The sequence below is a fragment of the Lactuca serriola genome, chromosome 5 (assembly GCF_051521515.1).
Source record: "Lactuca serriola cultivar US96UC23 chromosome 5, Lser_US96UC23_V15, whole genome shotgun sequence".
NCBI classification, from domain to species: domain Eukaryota; kingdom Viridiplantae; phylum Streptophyta; class Magnoliopsida; order Asterales; family Asteraceae; genus Lactuca; species Lactuca serriola.
In genome coordinates this window covers 75,517,789-75,532,896 of record NC_136412.1, presented here as the reverse complement: position 1 = coordinate 75,532,896, position 15,108 = coordinate 75,517,789, and the positions used below count along the sequence as shown (strand labels likewise).

The following is a 15,108-nucleotide window of genomic DNA, read 5'->3' as shown; positions in this document are numbered from 1 at the left end:
GTTCTTAATGCTCCATTATGTGTATGGTTGATGCTCATGAGGATGAAGGTTCCAGAAGAATCTGCATGGCACTCCGTTATTGGTTGGAAATTAAAGCATCCCATTAATGGGCTAATTATGGAAGGGCCTGGCCCATCATAATTAGGGTTTCTCATGCTTACCTATAAATATTCTCATATCCCCATCATTGCAAAAAATGCTAGATTTTTGTGAGACCTCAAAGTGAGATACAATTTTGAGTGCTTATAATAGTTTCAGAAATTTAATAAATCTCTCTCTCTCTCTCTCTCTCTCTCTCTCTCTCTTGTTTGCCCATGGACGTAGGTCACCTTGACCGAACCATGTTAAATATTGTGTTCTTATTTCATTTACGTTTTTCATAAGTTTTATTTCTGTGAGTTTCATCGAAGCTTGTTTGAATTGATTAACTTGTTTTGTTGTAACCCAACATTGTTCTCACCATTGTACTGTATATATGGATGATATACAACTCATAGGAAATGTTGCATTAACTTTGTGAAGTTTAAAAGCTTGGCTTGAGAACATGTTTCGCTGTGAAACACTTGAGAGAAGCAGCATACACACTGAATGTTAAAATCTATAGAGATAAATCTAAGTAATTCATTGGATTCAGCCAGAGTATGTGTAGTCTTGAAGAAATTCAAGATTTTGAACACAAAGAAAAAGAGTTGGTGCCTATAAAACATGGTATGACATTGAGCAATGCTCAGTTTCTTACTTTTATTGATGAGCTAAAGAAAATGAGTTAAGTGTGTTATTCTTATGTTGTGGGATCCATCATATAGTCGTGACATGTACTAGGTATGATATCTCGTATGCCTTGAGAATGACGAGTCTATATTTTGTATTACGTTCCATTAGGCAAAGGTTTAGATGCCAACATTCTAGCATCATCAATATTGTAACATCTTGTTTTGAATTGTTCCATTTTTAGGATGGAGATCAAGGACCAAGTATTATCAGGCTTCGGATCCTCGAGGAATTGGGTTTTGGACCCAGTTTGAGTTGGTTAATGTATTTTAGTTGCTCAGGTATTCAGTTTGAGTTTTTGGGTCAAAGGTGTATTTCGGTAAATTGTCAGATCGGGCCTTTATGGAAAGGAGATTTTAGTGTGGGATATCTAATATTGGTGAGTATTAATTGATAATAGTGTTGAGCGTCTTGATACCTTTCTATGGATATATGAATGGTCGAAATCGAGGTTATATTGAGTGATTTATAGCCTTCGAAAGAATTAAGGTTTTAGGGGAAATCCTAGTACGCGGGGCGTGCCAAGGTGGTATGCAGGGCGTACCGAGGAAAAGGAGTTACGCGAGGCGTAGCATGGAGGAACGCAGGGAATAGAGGGTTGCATGGTTGTGGATGGTTTGTGAGTACGTCGGGCATACTAAGGGGTACGCGGGGCGTACTCCCTTTAGAGTACAACCCTAATTTCATGTCTTGTACCCTATTTAAACAATCTTATGTCATTGGAACCTAACCCTAATTAGCCTCCATAGCCTTTTTTTCGTCTTAAAACCCTAGTTTTGCAAGGAAGTGTGAGATTTGAGCTTAAAAGTGTGTTTGGTGGTCTTTCTAAATGATGTTCAAGAAGGAGAGGTGGTTTTCAAGTTTGAAGCATGGAAGGAGCTTTTGGATCCTGCATCTAGAGCCTTTTAGAGAACTTTTGAAGGTAAAAATCTTGCATCTTGCCTATCCTCCTTGCCAATTGAGTTAGGGTTTTCTAGAGTCCATTTGTGAGTCCATAAATCATCTCTTGTGAGTTTGGGCAACTCCAGAGGTTAGGAAGGCTAGATCTGGGACTCTTGGACTTGTTTATTGTATAAAAATGCAATCTTGATGCCTTTTATGGTTTCATGCATGAGTTAAGACCTTTGGAAAGGTCTTAATGAGGAAGAATGCGTTGTTGGGACTTTTCACAGCATGTAAAGGCACAAAGTTGGCAACTTTACGCCTTAGAATCATTTAATCGACCAAGATCTGGAATTTAAGTGTTGAGTCTGCATGCATTAAGCACTTAATGGATTTTGTTCATGGGAAGTTTTTACACTAGGCGTACTATGTAGTACGTTGCGTGTACAACCTTTTGCCCACTATGCTAAGCATAAAGAAGAAGTACGCTGGGCGTACGCTCTCAGGAAGACTTGGGCCTTAATGGACTTCAAACCTTTGGGCCCTAATGGTTTTGGGCCTGGACTTGCTGGTGTTTGGACCTGAAAGTATCATTGGACCAATGTTGATATGGTTAGGCTTATTGGGCCTTGTGGCGCAATATAGAAATGGACTTCACATTTATGGGCCTCGAGTTGGGCCATTTCTTAGGCTAAGTTGTTGTGGACCTTCATGGGCCAATTGGAAACAGGTTTATGGATTAAGGATATTATTGGGGCTTTAAGATAAGGCCCATTAGAAAGGTTTTGGCCCAATTTGGAAAATTGGGCCATATATGGGTTTTGATGATTATGGGTTAATAGGACATCGGAATGCCCAGTGTTTGGACTAGAAATAATGGTTGGGCCTTAAGGCAAGACCATGTAGAAGTTTGGGCCCAATTTGGAAAAATTGGGCCATTGGTTGATTAAGTGGCCTTTGGGCCTTTCAAATTATAATTTGGGCCATAGTTTTGGACAACGCTAGGTTAGGAGTAAAATGGACTTTTTACCCCGGGTAAGAAGTTATAGTTATGGATTAGTACCCAATTGTTAATCAGGTATTGTTTTATTATTGATAGTTCGGGGAGCTGCCAGTCATCAGCTAAGGGTGCTTCGGTATGATTCATCAGTGTGAGGTGAGTCTTCTCACTATATCCATGGGCTGAAGACACCAATGTCGGCCCATTATGTGTTACATTGTATGCTAGTTGTTTTTGTGATATGTGGTATGCTAGTTGTGTCTGTGACACTTGCATGGAAGACCCCGGGGGAGCCCGTGACATTTGGATGTCAGATCATGTGGGGGAGCCCATGACCTTCCAGGTAAAGACTATGGGGGAGCCCGTGTCATATCAGATAAAGACCATGGGGAGCCCATAGCAACTATATGTATGTAGTATGAGAATTTGTGGTTATATGTTGTGTGATATTTTGGGGAACTCACTAAGCTTTGTGCTTACGGTTTTTAGTTTATGTTTCAAGTACTCTGGTTTTTAGTTGGAAGGGCTCAGGATGATTGCAGATCACACACCGCATGTTTCCGTTTTCTGTGAAATACTCTGATTTGTCAATGGTATGTTAAAAATTAAATTACCTTGGTTTTTATGTGAAGGACTTGTTCTAACGATTTATTAATCTCAAAATAATTTTTTTTTATGTCTTGATTTTTGGGGCGTTACAAAGATGCTCCTTCACATACTGATGTTGTTAAATGTGGATGCAAATTTTTGATCATGGAATATTAAGACCTAAAATTTGCTTTAAATCTCCCATATCTTTGAGTTAAATTGTTGGAAAACAAACATGTGTATTTATACCTTTGAAATATTGACAAATAATTCACATATACATGTAGCAACTTGTTAGTTGTCAATATGACATTTGCGTCTCTCCTTTTGGGACAAAGATGATTGCTTAAACTTGGTAAAAAAAGATGTCGAATTTTGTATATTTTGTGTTCTAATACTTAGTTAACAATTCCCTTATCCTTATTTTTTAATACATCTAGCCTTCTATTTATCTATAAATAATTTTTACACATTTACGTCTTTCATATGTACCTTCCATTCATTAATATTTTATTGTCTTTTACCATATTATATAAGACTCGAAAATCAAATATAGATGAATGCAAGTACAATGCTATATACATCCTCTTTCTTTTTCATCACATTTAAATTTTTAGAAAATAATATGCTTTAAGGCACAAATAGATGAAATATGTATTGTATACTAGATATGGTAGTTTTTTGAACTAAAATGCCTCTCCACCAAGCATAAAGCATGGGACGGATTTTACTCGGGTTGGTCGAAAAAAAAAAGCATTGGTATAGCCTTGTTTAGAGGTGCACATTTCAAACTGATTTTCTTTAACCGAAAAAAAAATAATAAAATAAAATAATAAAAAAATAAAAAAATCGAACAGCTGGTTAGGAATAGGTTTTAATAAAAAACCGAAACCGTAACCGAACTCAATCGGTTTTTTAACCAAAAAACTGATTTCTACAACTCAATTTCACTTCAAAAAAACCAGAAATATCAAACTTATTATAACTGGAATCGATTTTGAGAAACCAATTAAAAACCGGATCAAGATACCGCAATCGGTTAAACCGATAAATCTGCACCTCCAGCCTAGTTGAGGTATGGACACACACCTCTGTAAAATTAGTCTGTTTGAAGCCGATATGCCTAATCTGTTAGAATTGTTGCACTCTACTTGGGACTATCGTGGGAGGAGATGGGCTCCTCATTAGTGGGCTTACAGGTTGCCAATCCAAAAGTCAGTATTCAAAGAGCCCAAAACTCGTGGAGGAATACGACAGATTGTATCACTGGAGGCCGATGATGAAGTCAAGAGATATTGGTAGGGCCGGAGTGCCAGACTGCCAGAGGGGGAGCATCTGCCGCAGAGGCACCGCCGAGAGGATTTACCGGAATGTGAATTCAGGGAATCGATACAATCATGAAAAAGCTCGTCTGAGTAAAAAAAATCATGATCTGAATTGATGTTTCAGACTCCAAAGCGATTTAATTTTCCGATTCCGCCGAAAATTGAAATTTTCTTTTGCTCTCGTTTGATACGAACCTCAAATCTTAGCCCCATCAAGCTCTATATTAATCACGGGTCGATAAAAATTTAATCCTGAAGAGAGTGCAGATACGACCAAAAGAAAGATTAGGGTCATCAGAATCTATAGAGTAAAAAGAATGAGAACTTTACCAAATTGCCCAACAATTATGGGAAAAAAATTATGGAAGACAAGGCATGGGAAGCCAGATACATTATAAATGAAATCTCTTTTCCATGGGAATAATCAACAGAACCGCTTGGAGCAAACTTCTTTCTTCACAGTCAAAATCTTTTGCACCATTTTCATTACCAAATTCCAAGAGTACATATAGGTTGAAGTCAGGCCCTGCTTGAAACAAAAACAGAGCCTGCTTAACTCTAACAACAAGAAGTAAGAACAGGGAAACAGAGAACAACAAGAACAATCGAGGGGTATTTTCGTCCAATTTTGTGCTGGGATTTTTATTGAACTCACAAAAACTCACGTTCCTACTTATACTTGAAGGAAACAAAACAAACTAACTAGACGGGTTTATCTCTAAAATGCAGGAAGAAAGATAATGACCAAAAATTCAAAAAGTAAACTAGATAAATTCTTCTAAACTTCTGGATTATTTCAACAATTTCCTCCCTAATCCAGAAGTGGTAACTTGCTTCACTCCTAGCAAGTCTCTCATCTCTTCAAACGTGGTTCTTGTCATCGACTTGGTGAGAATATCTGCCGGTTGCTTATTCGTGCTCATATGTTTACTCCTCCCATGAAATACGAGGTTCTTTGCCAGGGCAAGAGCGGATTTATTGTCGAGATACAGTACCGGTGGTTTGATGTTGCAATTAGTTATCTCGCTAAGTAGCCTTGTTATTCAAATTCCTTGACAGGTTGTTGTGGTAGCTGCCATGAACACAACTTCACAGGTCAAAAGAGCAACACATCGCTGCTTCTGTGATGCCCAGGTGACTAAGTTTTCATTTAGATAGAATACCATTCCACCCATGCTTCTTCTATCATTTACATTTCTCGCATAGTCACGATATGTATAACCTGTAAAAATGTCTTCACCACTACCTCTTGCATAAACCAGGCGATAATCCACAGTCCTTTTCACATATCTTAAGATATGTTTCACAACCTTCAAGTGTTGAACTGTAGGTCTCTCCATGAACCTGCTTACCAACCCAACAGCATAGGAGATGTCAGGTCGGGTATGGGTTAAATACCTCAGTGCACCAACTACACTCCTATATTCAGTAGCATCTACCTGACTTCCATCCTCATCCCTGGTTAGTTCTAGCTTGGGCTCCATGGGGTGCTTACATACATTGCAATCTATCATTCCGGTTTTCTTAAGTATTGTCTTAGCATAGGCTTCTTGTTTCAATGAGATTCCACCTTCCTACTGATGTACTTTAATGCCAAGATAATACAACAACTTTCCCAGATCACTCATCTCGAATTCCTTATTCATCTGATTCTTAAACTTCTTTATCTCTGTATCATAATTTCCTATGACAATAAGATCATCAACATACACGCCTACATTCAAAAGTTTCCCATCTTTATTCCTTGTGTAAACAACATACTCTTGCATGCATCTTTTGAACCCAAGTTGTTTGAGACACTTATCCAATTTTGTATTCCAAGCTCCTAGAGCTTGGCAGAGCCCGTAAAGTTCTTTGGACAGTTTATATACCTTATTTGGCTGATCATGATTTACAAAGCCCTCCGGTTGGACCACATATACTTCTTGTTCCAATTCTCCATATAGAAATGCAGATTTAACATCTAGGTGGTGTACATTCCACCCATTTTTACCTAAAAGTCCAAGTAAAATACGTACCGTTTCAATTCGTGCCACTGGAGCATATACATTGTCAAAATCTACCCCTGCCTTTTGAACATAGCTTTTTGCCACCAACTATGCTTTGTGCTTTATCAGCTTTCCATTTGGGTCCTTCTTTACTTTATAGATCCACTTGAGTCCAATTGGTTTGCGCCCCGGTGGTAGGTCTACAAGTGACCATGTCCTGTTCTTTTCAATTGCATCGAGTTCACTCCTCAGTGCATTATTCCACTCCTTGTGTTTAGAAGCTAGAGTGTAAGTGGTTGGTTCTTCACTATCATTCAGGAATAATAGTTATTCACACTCTTCATACAGGTCTGTCAGAGTGCGAAATCTTTTAGGAGCTCCTCCACCTATGCAACTTGAGGTAGTGCTAGCGGATCCGATGAGCTCACCGGAGCTAGGGGTGTTGGAGTGGCAGGTTGTGGATTAGATGGTATAGGTGTTTCTGATGGAATGTCCTCTGTAGAGTTTTCATTTCCATGTACATACCTACTATCATAAAGTTCAGGCATGTAAAGTTCCGTTTCTACTTCATTTTCTTCATTCAGTGGCATAAAATCTTCAATTGTATAATTCATCCCTGGAGTAACTTTGAATTTTTCTGATTTACCCCATGACCACATTTTCTCTTCTTCAAAACGGACATCTCTACTCACCCGAGTGTCCCCCGTCTCTAGATCAAGCAATCTATAGGCTTTCGTCCCTGTTTTTGTTCCTAGGTGAACCATTGCCTTGCTCCGATTGTCAAGTTTCTGGAGATGACCATTAGTCACTCGCATGTGCGCCACACAACCAAACACCCTTAGATGCTTAATGTTAGGTTTTCTACTGGTCCACATCATCTGATAAGGAGTTGCCTCATCAAATGCCTTTGTCATCACCCTATTTAGAATATATATATATATATATATATATATATATATATATATATATATATATATATATATATATATATATATATATATATCCCATTATGTACTGCTTCACCCCATAGCGTTTCAGGTACTTGCGTGCTTTTAAGTGTCCCCACCACGATCTGTATGGAAAACTTCCAACTTTTCATTTGTTTTAGTTGCTACTAATGCTGTGAATTTCTTGAACGTCTCAAATGCTTGGTCTTTTGTCTATATCAGGTAGATCCACATAACTCTGTTGAAATCATCAACTAATAAAAAGAAATACATGTTCTAGGATGGCGTAGGTGGCGAAATTGGACCACAAAGATCCCCATGAACCAACTCTAGTCTTCTACCGACCCTGAAGTTAGTGTGTGAGGGGTAAGGTGTTCGAGTCTTTTTACCTACTAAACAACCTTCACACAAACCTGTAGGATTAGTTAATCTTGGCAGCCCTTGAACCATTTCTTTGTCCGACATGAGTTTGAGCGATGAAAAGCTCACATGTCCCATCCGGGCATGCCACAATTTAGAATGTTCGCTAATCTTCCCAAGTAAACATTTTGATCCGACATCTTCCAAAATAATTTTATACAAACGATTGGGTGATCTTTTTACCTTCATAAGGAGTCTCCCTTGTACATCATGTATCCACAGAAACGAGCCAAGCATCAGAATCCGGTCACCACCTTCAGCCAATTTTTCTAGGCTAATTATATTACTACATAAACTCGGGATGTAGTAAACCTCCTTCAGTACACGATATTCCCCATTCTTGCACTTGAACATAATCGAGCCTTTTCCTTTTATACGTACTTTTGAGCCATCACCAAATTTCACAAAGCCTTGAATGGATTGGTTTAGTTCACGAAACTTTTCCTTTTGACCCATCATATGGTTACTAGCACCATTATACAAGTACCAAATGTTTGTTTTACCGGGTTTATCTCCCTACTGATCTTAACTTTGGGTTCACTTTTTCTTCATTCAAGAAAACTTCGTGAACATCATAGACTTCTTTACAGGAAGTCAACAATAAGGCTGGTTCATCATCAAGAATTCCTTGGGTTAAATTTTCTTCTAGGATCCTTTCTCGTTGTGGATTCTTACAATCAGAGTCATACTGACCAAACCAAGGTCTTGACGATTGTAACACCTTACCTTACTTTTATCCCGGACACCAGATGACCCACGACCACCGTCACAATGCTAGGAGTTGCCTCCTCGACGACCTCCTCTGTGGTTATTAGAACTTCTTCCCCGTCCTCTTCCTCGACCTCGATTATTGTTTGAGTTGGACCGGTTAGAACATTTCGAAGATCGTGACTCATCTTCTCCTTGCTTCTTGGATTTTACCAGCCACTCTTGTTGAGTCAACAAGAGATTTTTCTCATCTATTTCACTATGGCCTTTAATTCCCTCTTCGTGAGCTTTTAATCTTCCAACTACCTCCTCCATTTTCATATGGTCAAGGTTTGCAAACTGCTCAATGGTTGATGCAAGTTGCAAGAATTTTGATGGTACTACCCGTAGTAGTTTCTTCACTACATACGCTTCCTCAATCTTGTCTCTTAAAGCTCGAATATTTCTTACAATATTGCTCACCTTTGCTGCAAATTCATTCATATTCTCCGACTCCTTCATATTCAAAACCTCGAACTCTGCTTTTAGGGTTTGTACCTTTGTCATCCTTACACGATCGGCACCCATGTACATGGTTTTGAGCGTTTCCCAAGCTTCATTTGTTGTCTGCTTCTCCCCCAAAGACAACAAAATATCTTTAGGAATGGCTTGGTAGTATTAGCAGAATATATCTCCATATATATATTTGCATTTATTGTATATATTGTAAATTGATAGTGATTAGTTGTTTCCTAGTATAGTGCTATGTAAATCCCTATAATCTCTCTTGTACCCTTTGTATATAAAGAGGACTCCTCTTATCAATAACAAGACAAATATTCATAGAATTACATGGTATCAGAGCAAAGTGCTCATCACCATTTTTCAAACCCTCTGCAAATAGCCACGACTGTATTGTCACTGCCCCTTACCTCCCTTCTTTCCTGAAAATCTCTAGCTTTCTCCACGGGAGACAAATCTGACCCTAACCCCACCAAATCCATTCATCCAGTTTACACAATCACAAACATTCAAAACAAAGTCAGAATTCTTGATGGGAAGAAGGTTACATACTCATCTTGGGTTAAGCTCTTCAAACTCCATGCTCGTGGATATAAGGTTCTCTCCCACATCGATGGAACCGCGCCCCCGGCCAAGACAAATCCAAACTATGAAACCTGGTCAGAAATTGATGCCATTGTTTAACAATGGATTTATGAGATGCTTTCCGATGATCTTCTTACCTGCATTCTTAAACCAAATTCGACTGATCGTGAGGCCTATACCAGAATTCAGAACATTTTTCTCAATAACAAAGGTTCTAAGGCTGCTGCTCTTGAACATGAATTCAACAACCTGACACTTCGAGCCATGCCTTCCCTCGAAGACTACTGTCAATGCCTTAAAGAACTCTCTGACCAACTCAACGATGTTGATTGTCCAGTGAATGACGTTTGACAAACGGGTTGTCCTTCAGCTTGTTCGAGGCCTTCCGACAGAATACGACCCGTTTGGTGCGTATATAAACCAAACATTACCCGCCTGGGACACAGCTTGCACTATGCTCCAGCTTAAACACCAACGTCAACACGCCCATGATTCCCTCTCTCCCGCTGAAGCCGCTGTTGTCGCCACCCATGAGACTCCAAATCCCGCTCCTAAGTTTCCAAATCGGCGTGACAATCCTACCCCCAATCGCCGACAATCTCAGTGGCGCTCTTCTACACGAGGACCTGGAACCCCTAACTTCAACAATCAACCTGCTCCACCTTCTAATAGACGTGGACCTCCTAATAATCCAACTCGATCTCCATGGCCCAATTCTCCAGCAATACCGTTTTGGGCCTCTGTTCCTTGGTGGACTTCACCACCTCCATGTCCTTACCCAGCTATGCCAGGATGGGTTTCACCTTGGCTAGCCCATATAATAGCCAACCCAATAACATGTCTAGCAACACTCAGCAAGCTAATATTATACAGCAGACCCATCTCTCCGATGTCAATCCCCTCGAACCAACAGAACTCAGCACAACTTTCAACGCCTTGACAATGGAGACTAACGACAATCAGTGGTACATGGATACAGGTGCCACCAGTTATCTCATGGCTGATGCAGGTAAAATCTCTACCCCTTCTGTGACATCTATTAAGTTTTTGTTCGTTGGAAATGGAAATCGGGTGCCAGTTTTAGGATCAGGTAATTCTACCTTACCCTACCCATCCAAACCTATCCATCTTAAAAACATACTTTACACACCTGACATTGTTAAAAACCTCATCTCTGTACAAAAGTTTACTCGTGATAATCTTGTATATGTTGAATTTGACCCTTATGGTTTATCTATGAAGTATTACAAGAGTGGGAAACTCCTGACGAGGCACAATAGCACTGGGGATCTTTATCCAATCAACGTTCCTTCTTTCACTCCAAGTTTATCTTTTTTTGTTTCCACTAATTCATCGTTTTGGCATAATAGATTCGGACATCTAGGTCATCATGTAATGGACTTTCTTAGTTCTAATAAACTTATCTCTTGCAAAAAAATTGATCATTCTTTTGTATGTTCTTCATGTTAACTCACCAAACACAAACGTCTCCCATTCATAGACTCTACATCTACCACTCTTACACCATTTGAACTTATCCATGCTGACTTATCGACCTCTCCCTTGCTAAGCAAAGGCGGTTACAAATACTATCTTCTCCTTACGATGACCACACCAACTATACATGGGTATTTCCCTTAAAATTTAAATCTGAAACTTACAACAATTTCAAACACTTCCACAAATTCATGCAAACTCAATTCCATCAAACCATCAAAACCTTTCAATGTGACAAAGGGGGAGAATTTGACAACCACCACTTCCATCAATTCGCCACAACCACCGGCCTACACATCCGCTTCTCTTGTCCACACACCTCCGAACAAATCGGAAAAGCCGAACGCATGATTCATCGCATTAACGAACTTGTGCTCCCTCTCCTCGCTCATTCTTCCCTCCTACCTACATTTTGGGTTGATGCACTCCATACAGCCGCTTACCTCCATTATATCTTACCCACCGAACTTCTTAACTTCCACACTCCAACTTCCGCACTCTACCTCAAACACCCTACGTATGACCACCTATGGGTCTTCGGGTGTGCATGCTACCCCATCCTTTCTGCCACTTGACCACACAAACTCTCCCACGATCTACCGCATGTGTCTTCCTAGGACACGCAGCCAATTACCATGGTTACCGATGCCTTGACTTATCCACTAGTAAAATCATCCTGTCTCGTCATGTCACGTTTGACGAAACAGCATTCCCTTATGTCACTATTACATCAAACCCACCACCAAATTACTCATTCTTAGACACCTACCCCTCACCCCTCTTATTTCAAAATCCTACATCCTCTTCTCCACCTCAAAATTCCCCCACATCCAAACCAACTCCCGAGACTCTGACATCCACTCCTCCCATCCGAAACACCCCCTTATATCCCACATCTCATATAAATCTATCCCCACCCTTACCAAATACTCCATCCCTCATCACATATTCCAGAAGATCAACACCTCACCAACCAAACCCCCCTTCCCACCACCCCACCCCATGAGCACTCGCTCCCGAGTAGGCATCACTAAACCAAAAACCCCATTTAATCTTCACACCACATCCAAAAATCCAAACATTTCACCTCTACCTAAATCCTATCAAATGGTCATTTTTTATCCTCACCGACACTCAGCTATTACCAATGAATACAAGGCCTTAATAGAAAATCACACATATGATCTAATGCCTCGCCCACACGATGCTCACCTTATACGATGTATGTAGTTGTTTCGGCACAAATTTCATGCCGACGGGACACTTGAAAGATACAAAGCACACTTAGTAATTAATGGTAAATGCTAACAAGTAGGCGTGGACTGGGATGAGACTTTTAGTCCAGTGGTTAAACCCAAAACGATACAGACCGTGCTTAGCCTTGATGTATCACGATCGTGGTCTATTCATCAGTTAGATGTAAAGAATGCCTTCTTACATAGGATTTAAATGAAACCGTATACATGTTGCAACCACCTGGGTTTGTCGATGCCAAAAACCCATCATGTGTATGCTGCCTTCGAAAATCTTTGTACGGCCTCAAACAAGCCCCTCAAGCGTGGTACCAACGGTTTGCAACCTTCATTCAAACATGCGGTTTTAAAAGCACCAACAGTGGCACTTCTCTTTTTGTCTACAAGCATGGAAACCAAATGGCATATCTTTTATTTTATGTCGATGACATCGTCTTGACTGCCTCAAGCATATCTCTTCTTCGGCACTTCATTGATGTATTATCTAAAGACTTTGCAATGACAGACCTTGGCAAACTTCACCACTTCCTAGGCATCTAAGTTCAACCTCAAAATAGTGGTATATTCCTGTATCAAGCTTAATACGTCAACGACATCCTAACCCATTCCAACATGCACAATTGCAAGCCAAGTGCAATCCCTGTCGACATAGGTTCCAAGCTTAGTGCCACCGTCGGACAACCAATATCCGACACCTCCCTCCACCGTAGCCTTGTTGGTGCTCTACAATACCCCACTATCACACAACCGGATATAGCCTATGCGGTACAACAAGTGTGCCTCTTCATGCATGATCCTCGTGAACCACACTTCAAATTTCTCAAGTGCATTCTCAGATATCTCAAAGGAACCACTAACCATGGCCTTCACATTACTCCCTCCAAGTCTACCAAACTAACTGCATATTCAGATGCCGATTGGGGGGTTGCCCTGACTCTTGACGATCTACTTCTGGATATTGTGTCTTCCTTGGAGACAACCTAGTCTCATGGTCCTCTAAAAGACAGCCCACAATCTCCCAGTCTAGCGCCAAGGCAAGCATACAAAGGGGTCGCAAACACCGCAGCTGAAACCGCATGGCTACGCAACCTACTTCTCGAACTACATCTTCCAGTGCGCCAAGCCACGATCATTTACTGTGACAACATCTCTGTTGTTTATCTCACACAACCCAGTCCAACACAAACGCACATAACGTGTTGAAATCGACATTCACTTTGTCCAAGAAAAAGTATGTTTGGGTTCTCTTCGCATGCTTCATGTTCCCGCAGATTACCAATATGCCGATATCTTCACAAAGGGATTACCACGTCAGCTATTCACCCACTTCCGTTCCGGTCTCTCCATCCGCCCAGCTACAGTTTCGACTGCGGGGGACTATTAGCAGAATATATCTCCATATATATTTGCATTTATTGTATATATAGTAAATTGATAGTGATTAGTTGTTTCCTAATATATCTCCTTATATATTTGCATTTATTGTATATATAGTAAATTGATAGTGATTAGTTGTTTCCTAGTATAGTGCTCTTGCAAAGAAGAAGTCCATTTCAATGGCAAAAGATGTTGCTCTGGATCCCTGTGAATACTGCCTATTTGGGAAACAACATAGAGTTTCCTTTAGCTCCACAAGAAAGAACTGCTCTGAGTTGCTGAGCCTTGTCCACTCCGACGTATATGGACCCATTGAAGTAGAATCTCTTGGTGGAAGCCGGTATTTTGTGACATTCATTGATGATGCATTACGAAAGGTATGGGCATACTGTTTGAGAACGAAGGACCAAGTATTGGACCGCTTCAAAGCTTTTCATGCAATGGTGGAAAGACAAACAGGCAAGAAGTTAAAATGTCTCCGATCAGATGATGGAGGCGAGTACTATTCCCGTGAGTTCTCTAAACACTACACGGAACATGGTATTGGATATGAAAAGACTGTTCCACGAACCCCACAACACAATGGTGTAGTAGAACGGATGAATCGCACTATTGTTGAGAAAGTTCGATGCATGCTCAAGATGACTAAACTCCCAAAGCCATTTTGGGGTGAAGCTGTATTGACAACTTGCTATCTAATAAATAGATCACCTTCCGTTCCACTGAATTTTGAAGTTCCTGAGAAGATATGGAAGGGTAAAGACATATCATATTCTCACTTGAGAGTATTTGGGTGCAAGGCGTTTGCACATGTATCAAGTGAATTACGAAAAAGTTGGACCTCAAATCCACTCCATGCATCTTTATTGGATATGGAGATGAAGAGTTTGGGTACAAACTATGGGACCCAGAACTAAAGAAGGTTATTCGAAGCAGAGATGTGGTTTTTTATGAAAACCGATATTACGATTTCAAGACATCGATTAACGAGCAACCAGGCTCCAGAGTTTTAGAAATTACATCTGAAAATATAGAAGACGTTTCCACTGAAGAAGTGGACGAAGAAGTCGATGATTCAAATCAAGAAGGTGTTGAGAAGGGGGAGCTTTCACCCCTGGATAATTCAGATCCACTGCCAGAAGTTGCAAATGAAGGAACTCAATTTCGACGACCCGAACGAGTCCGTGCTCCATCAAGAAGATATCCGACTTCAAACTACATCCTTCTTACTAGCGAGGGGGAGCCAGAGAGCTTTCAAGAAGCTCA

At 40.3% G+C, this 15,108-nt stretch overlaps 3 protein-coding genes across 3 annotated transcripts; all 3 read right to left on the bottom strand.

The window, feature by feature from the left end:
- Positions 1–5,609: 5,609 nt before the first annotated feature.
- On the bottom strand, positions 5,610–6,050 carry LOC145049610 (secreted RxLR effector protein 161-like). The gene has a single exon (XM_078997994.1). It carries the CDS (start codon positions 6,048–6,050, stop codon positions 5,610–5,612), a length of 441 nt encoding a protein of 146 aa, XP_078854120.1.
- An 890-nt stretch (positions 6,051–6,940) lies between these two features.
- LOC145049609 (uncharacterized) lies at positions 6,941–7,468 on the bottom strand. Its single transcript, XM_078997993.1, has one exon. It carries the CDS (start codon positions 7,466–7,468, stop codon positions 6,941–6,943), a length of 528 nt encoding a protein of 175 aa, XP_078854119.1.
- A 138-nt stretch (positions 7,469–7,606) lies between these two features.
- Positions 7,607–9,202, bottom strand: LOC145049608 (uncharacterized). The gene is made up of 2 exons (XM_078997992.1): positions 8,843–9,202; positions 7,607–7,714 (listed from the first exon to the last, which is right to left on the bottom strand). Exons 1-2 carry the CDS (start codon positions 9,200–9,202, stop codon positions 7,607–7,609), a joined length of 468 nt encoding a protein of 155 aa, XP_078854118.1.
- Positions 9,203–15,108: the final 5,906 nt, after the last annotated feature.

Bases quoted from the DNA above. Each gene is read 5' to 3' on its own strand.
- LOC145049610 (XM_078997994.1), bottom strand. From the start codon at position 6,050: ATGGAGCCCAAGCTAGAACTAACCAGGGATGAGGATGGAAGTCAGGTA.
- LOC145049609 (XM_078997993.1), bottom strand. From the start codon at position 7,468: ATGACAAAGGCATTTGATGAGGCAACTCCTTATCAGATGATGTGGACC.
- LOC145049608 (XM_078997992.1), bottom strand. From the start codon at position 9,202: ATGTACATGGGTGCCGATCGTGTAAGGATGACAAAGGTACAAACCCTA. The intron at 7,715-8,842 runs GTAAAATCCAAG...TACCTGATATAG, and splicing joins TGACTCAACAAGAGTGGCTG to ACAAAAGACCAAGCATTTGA.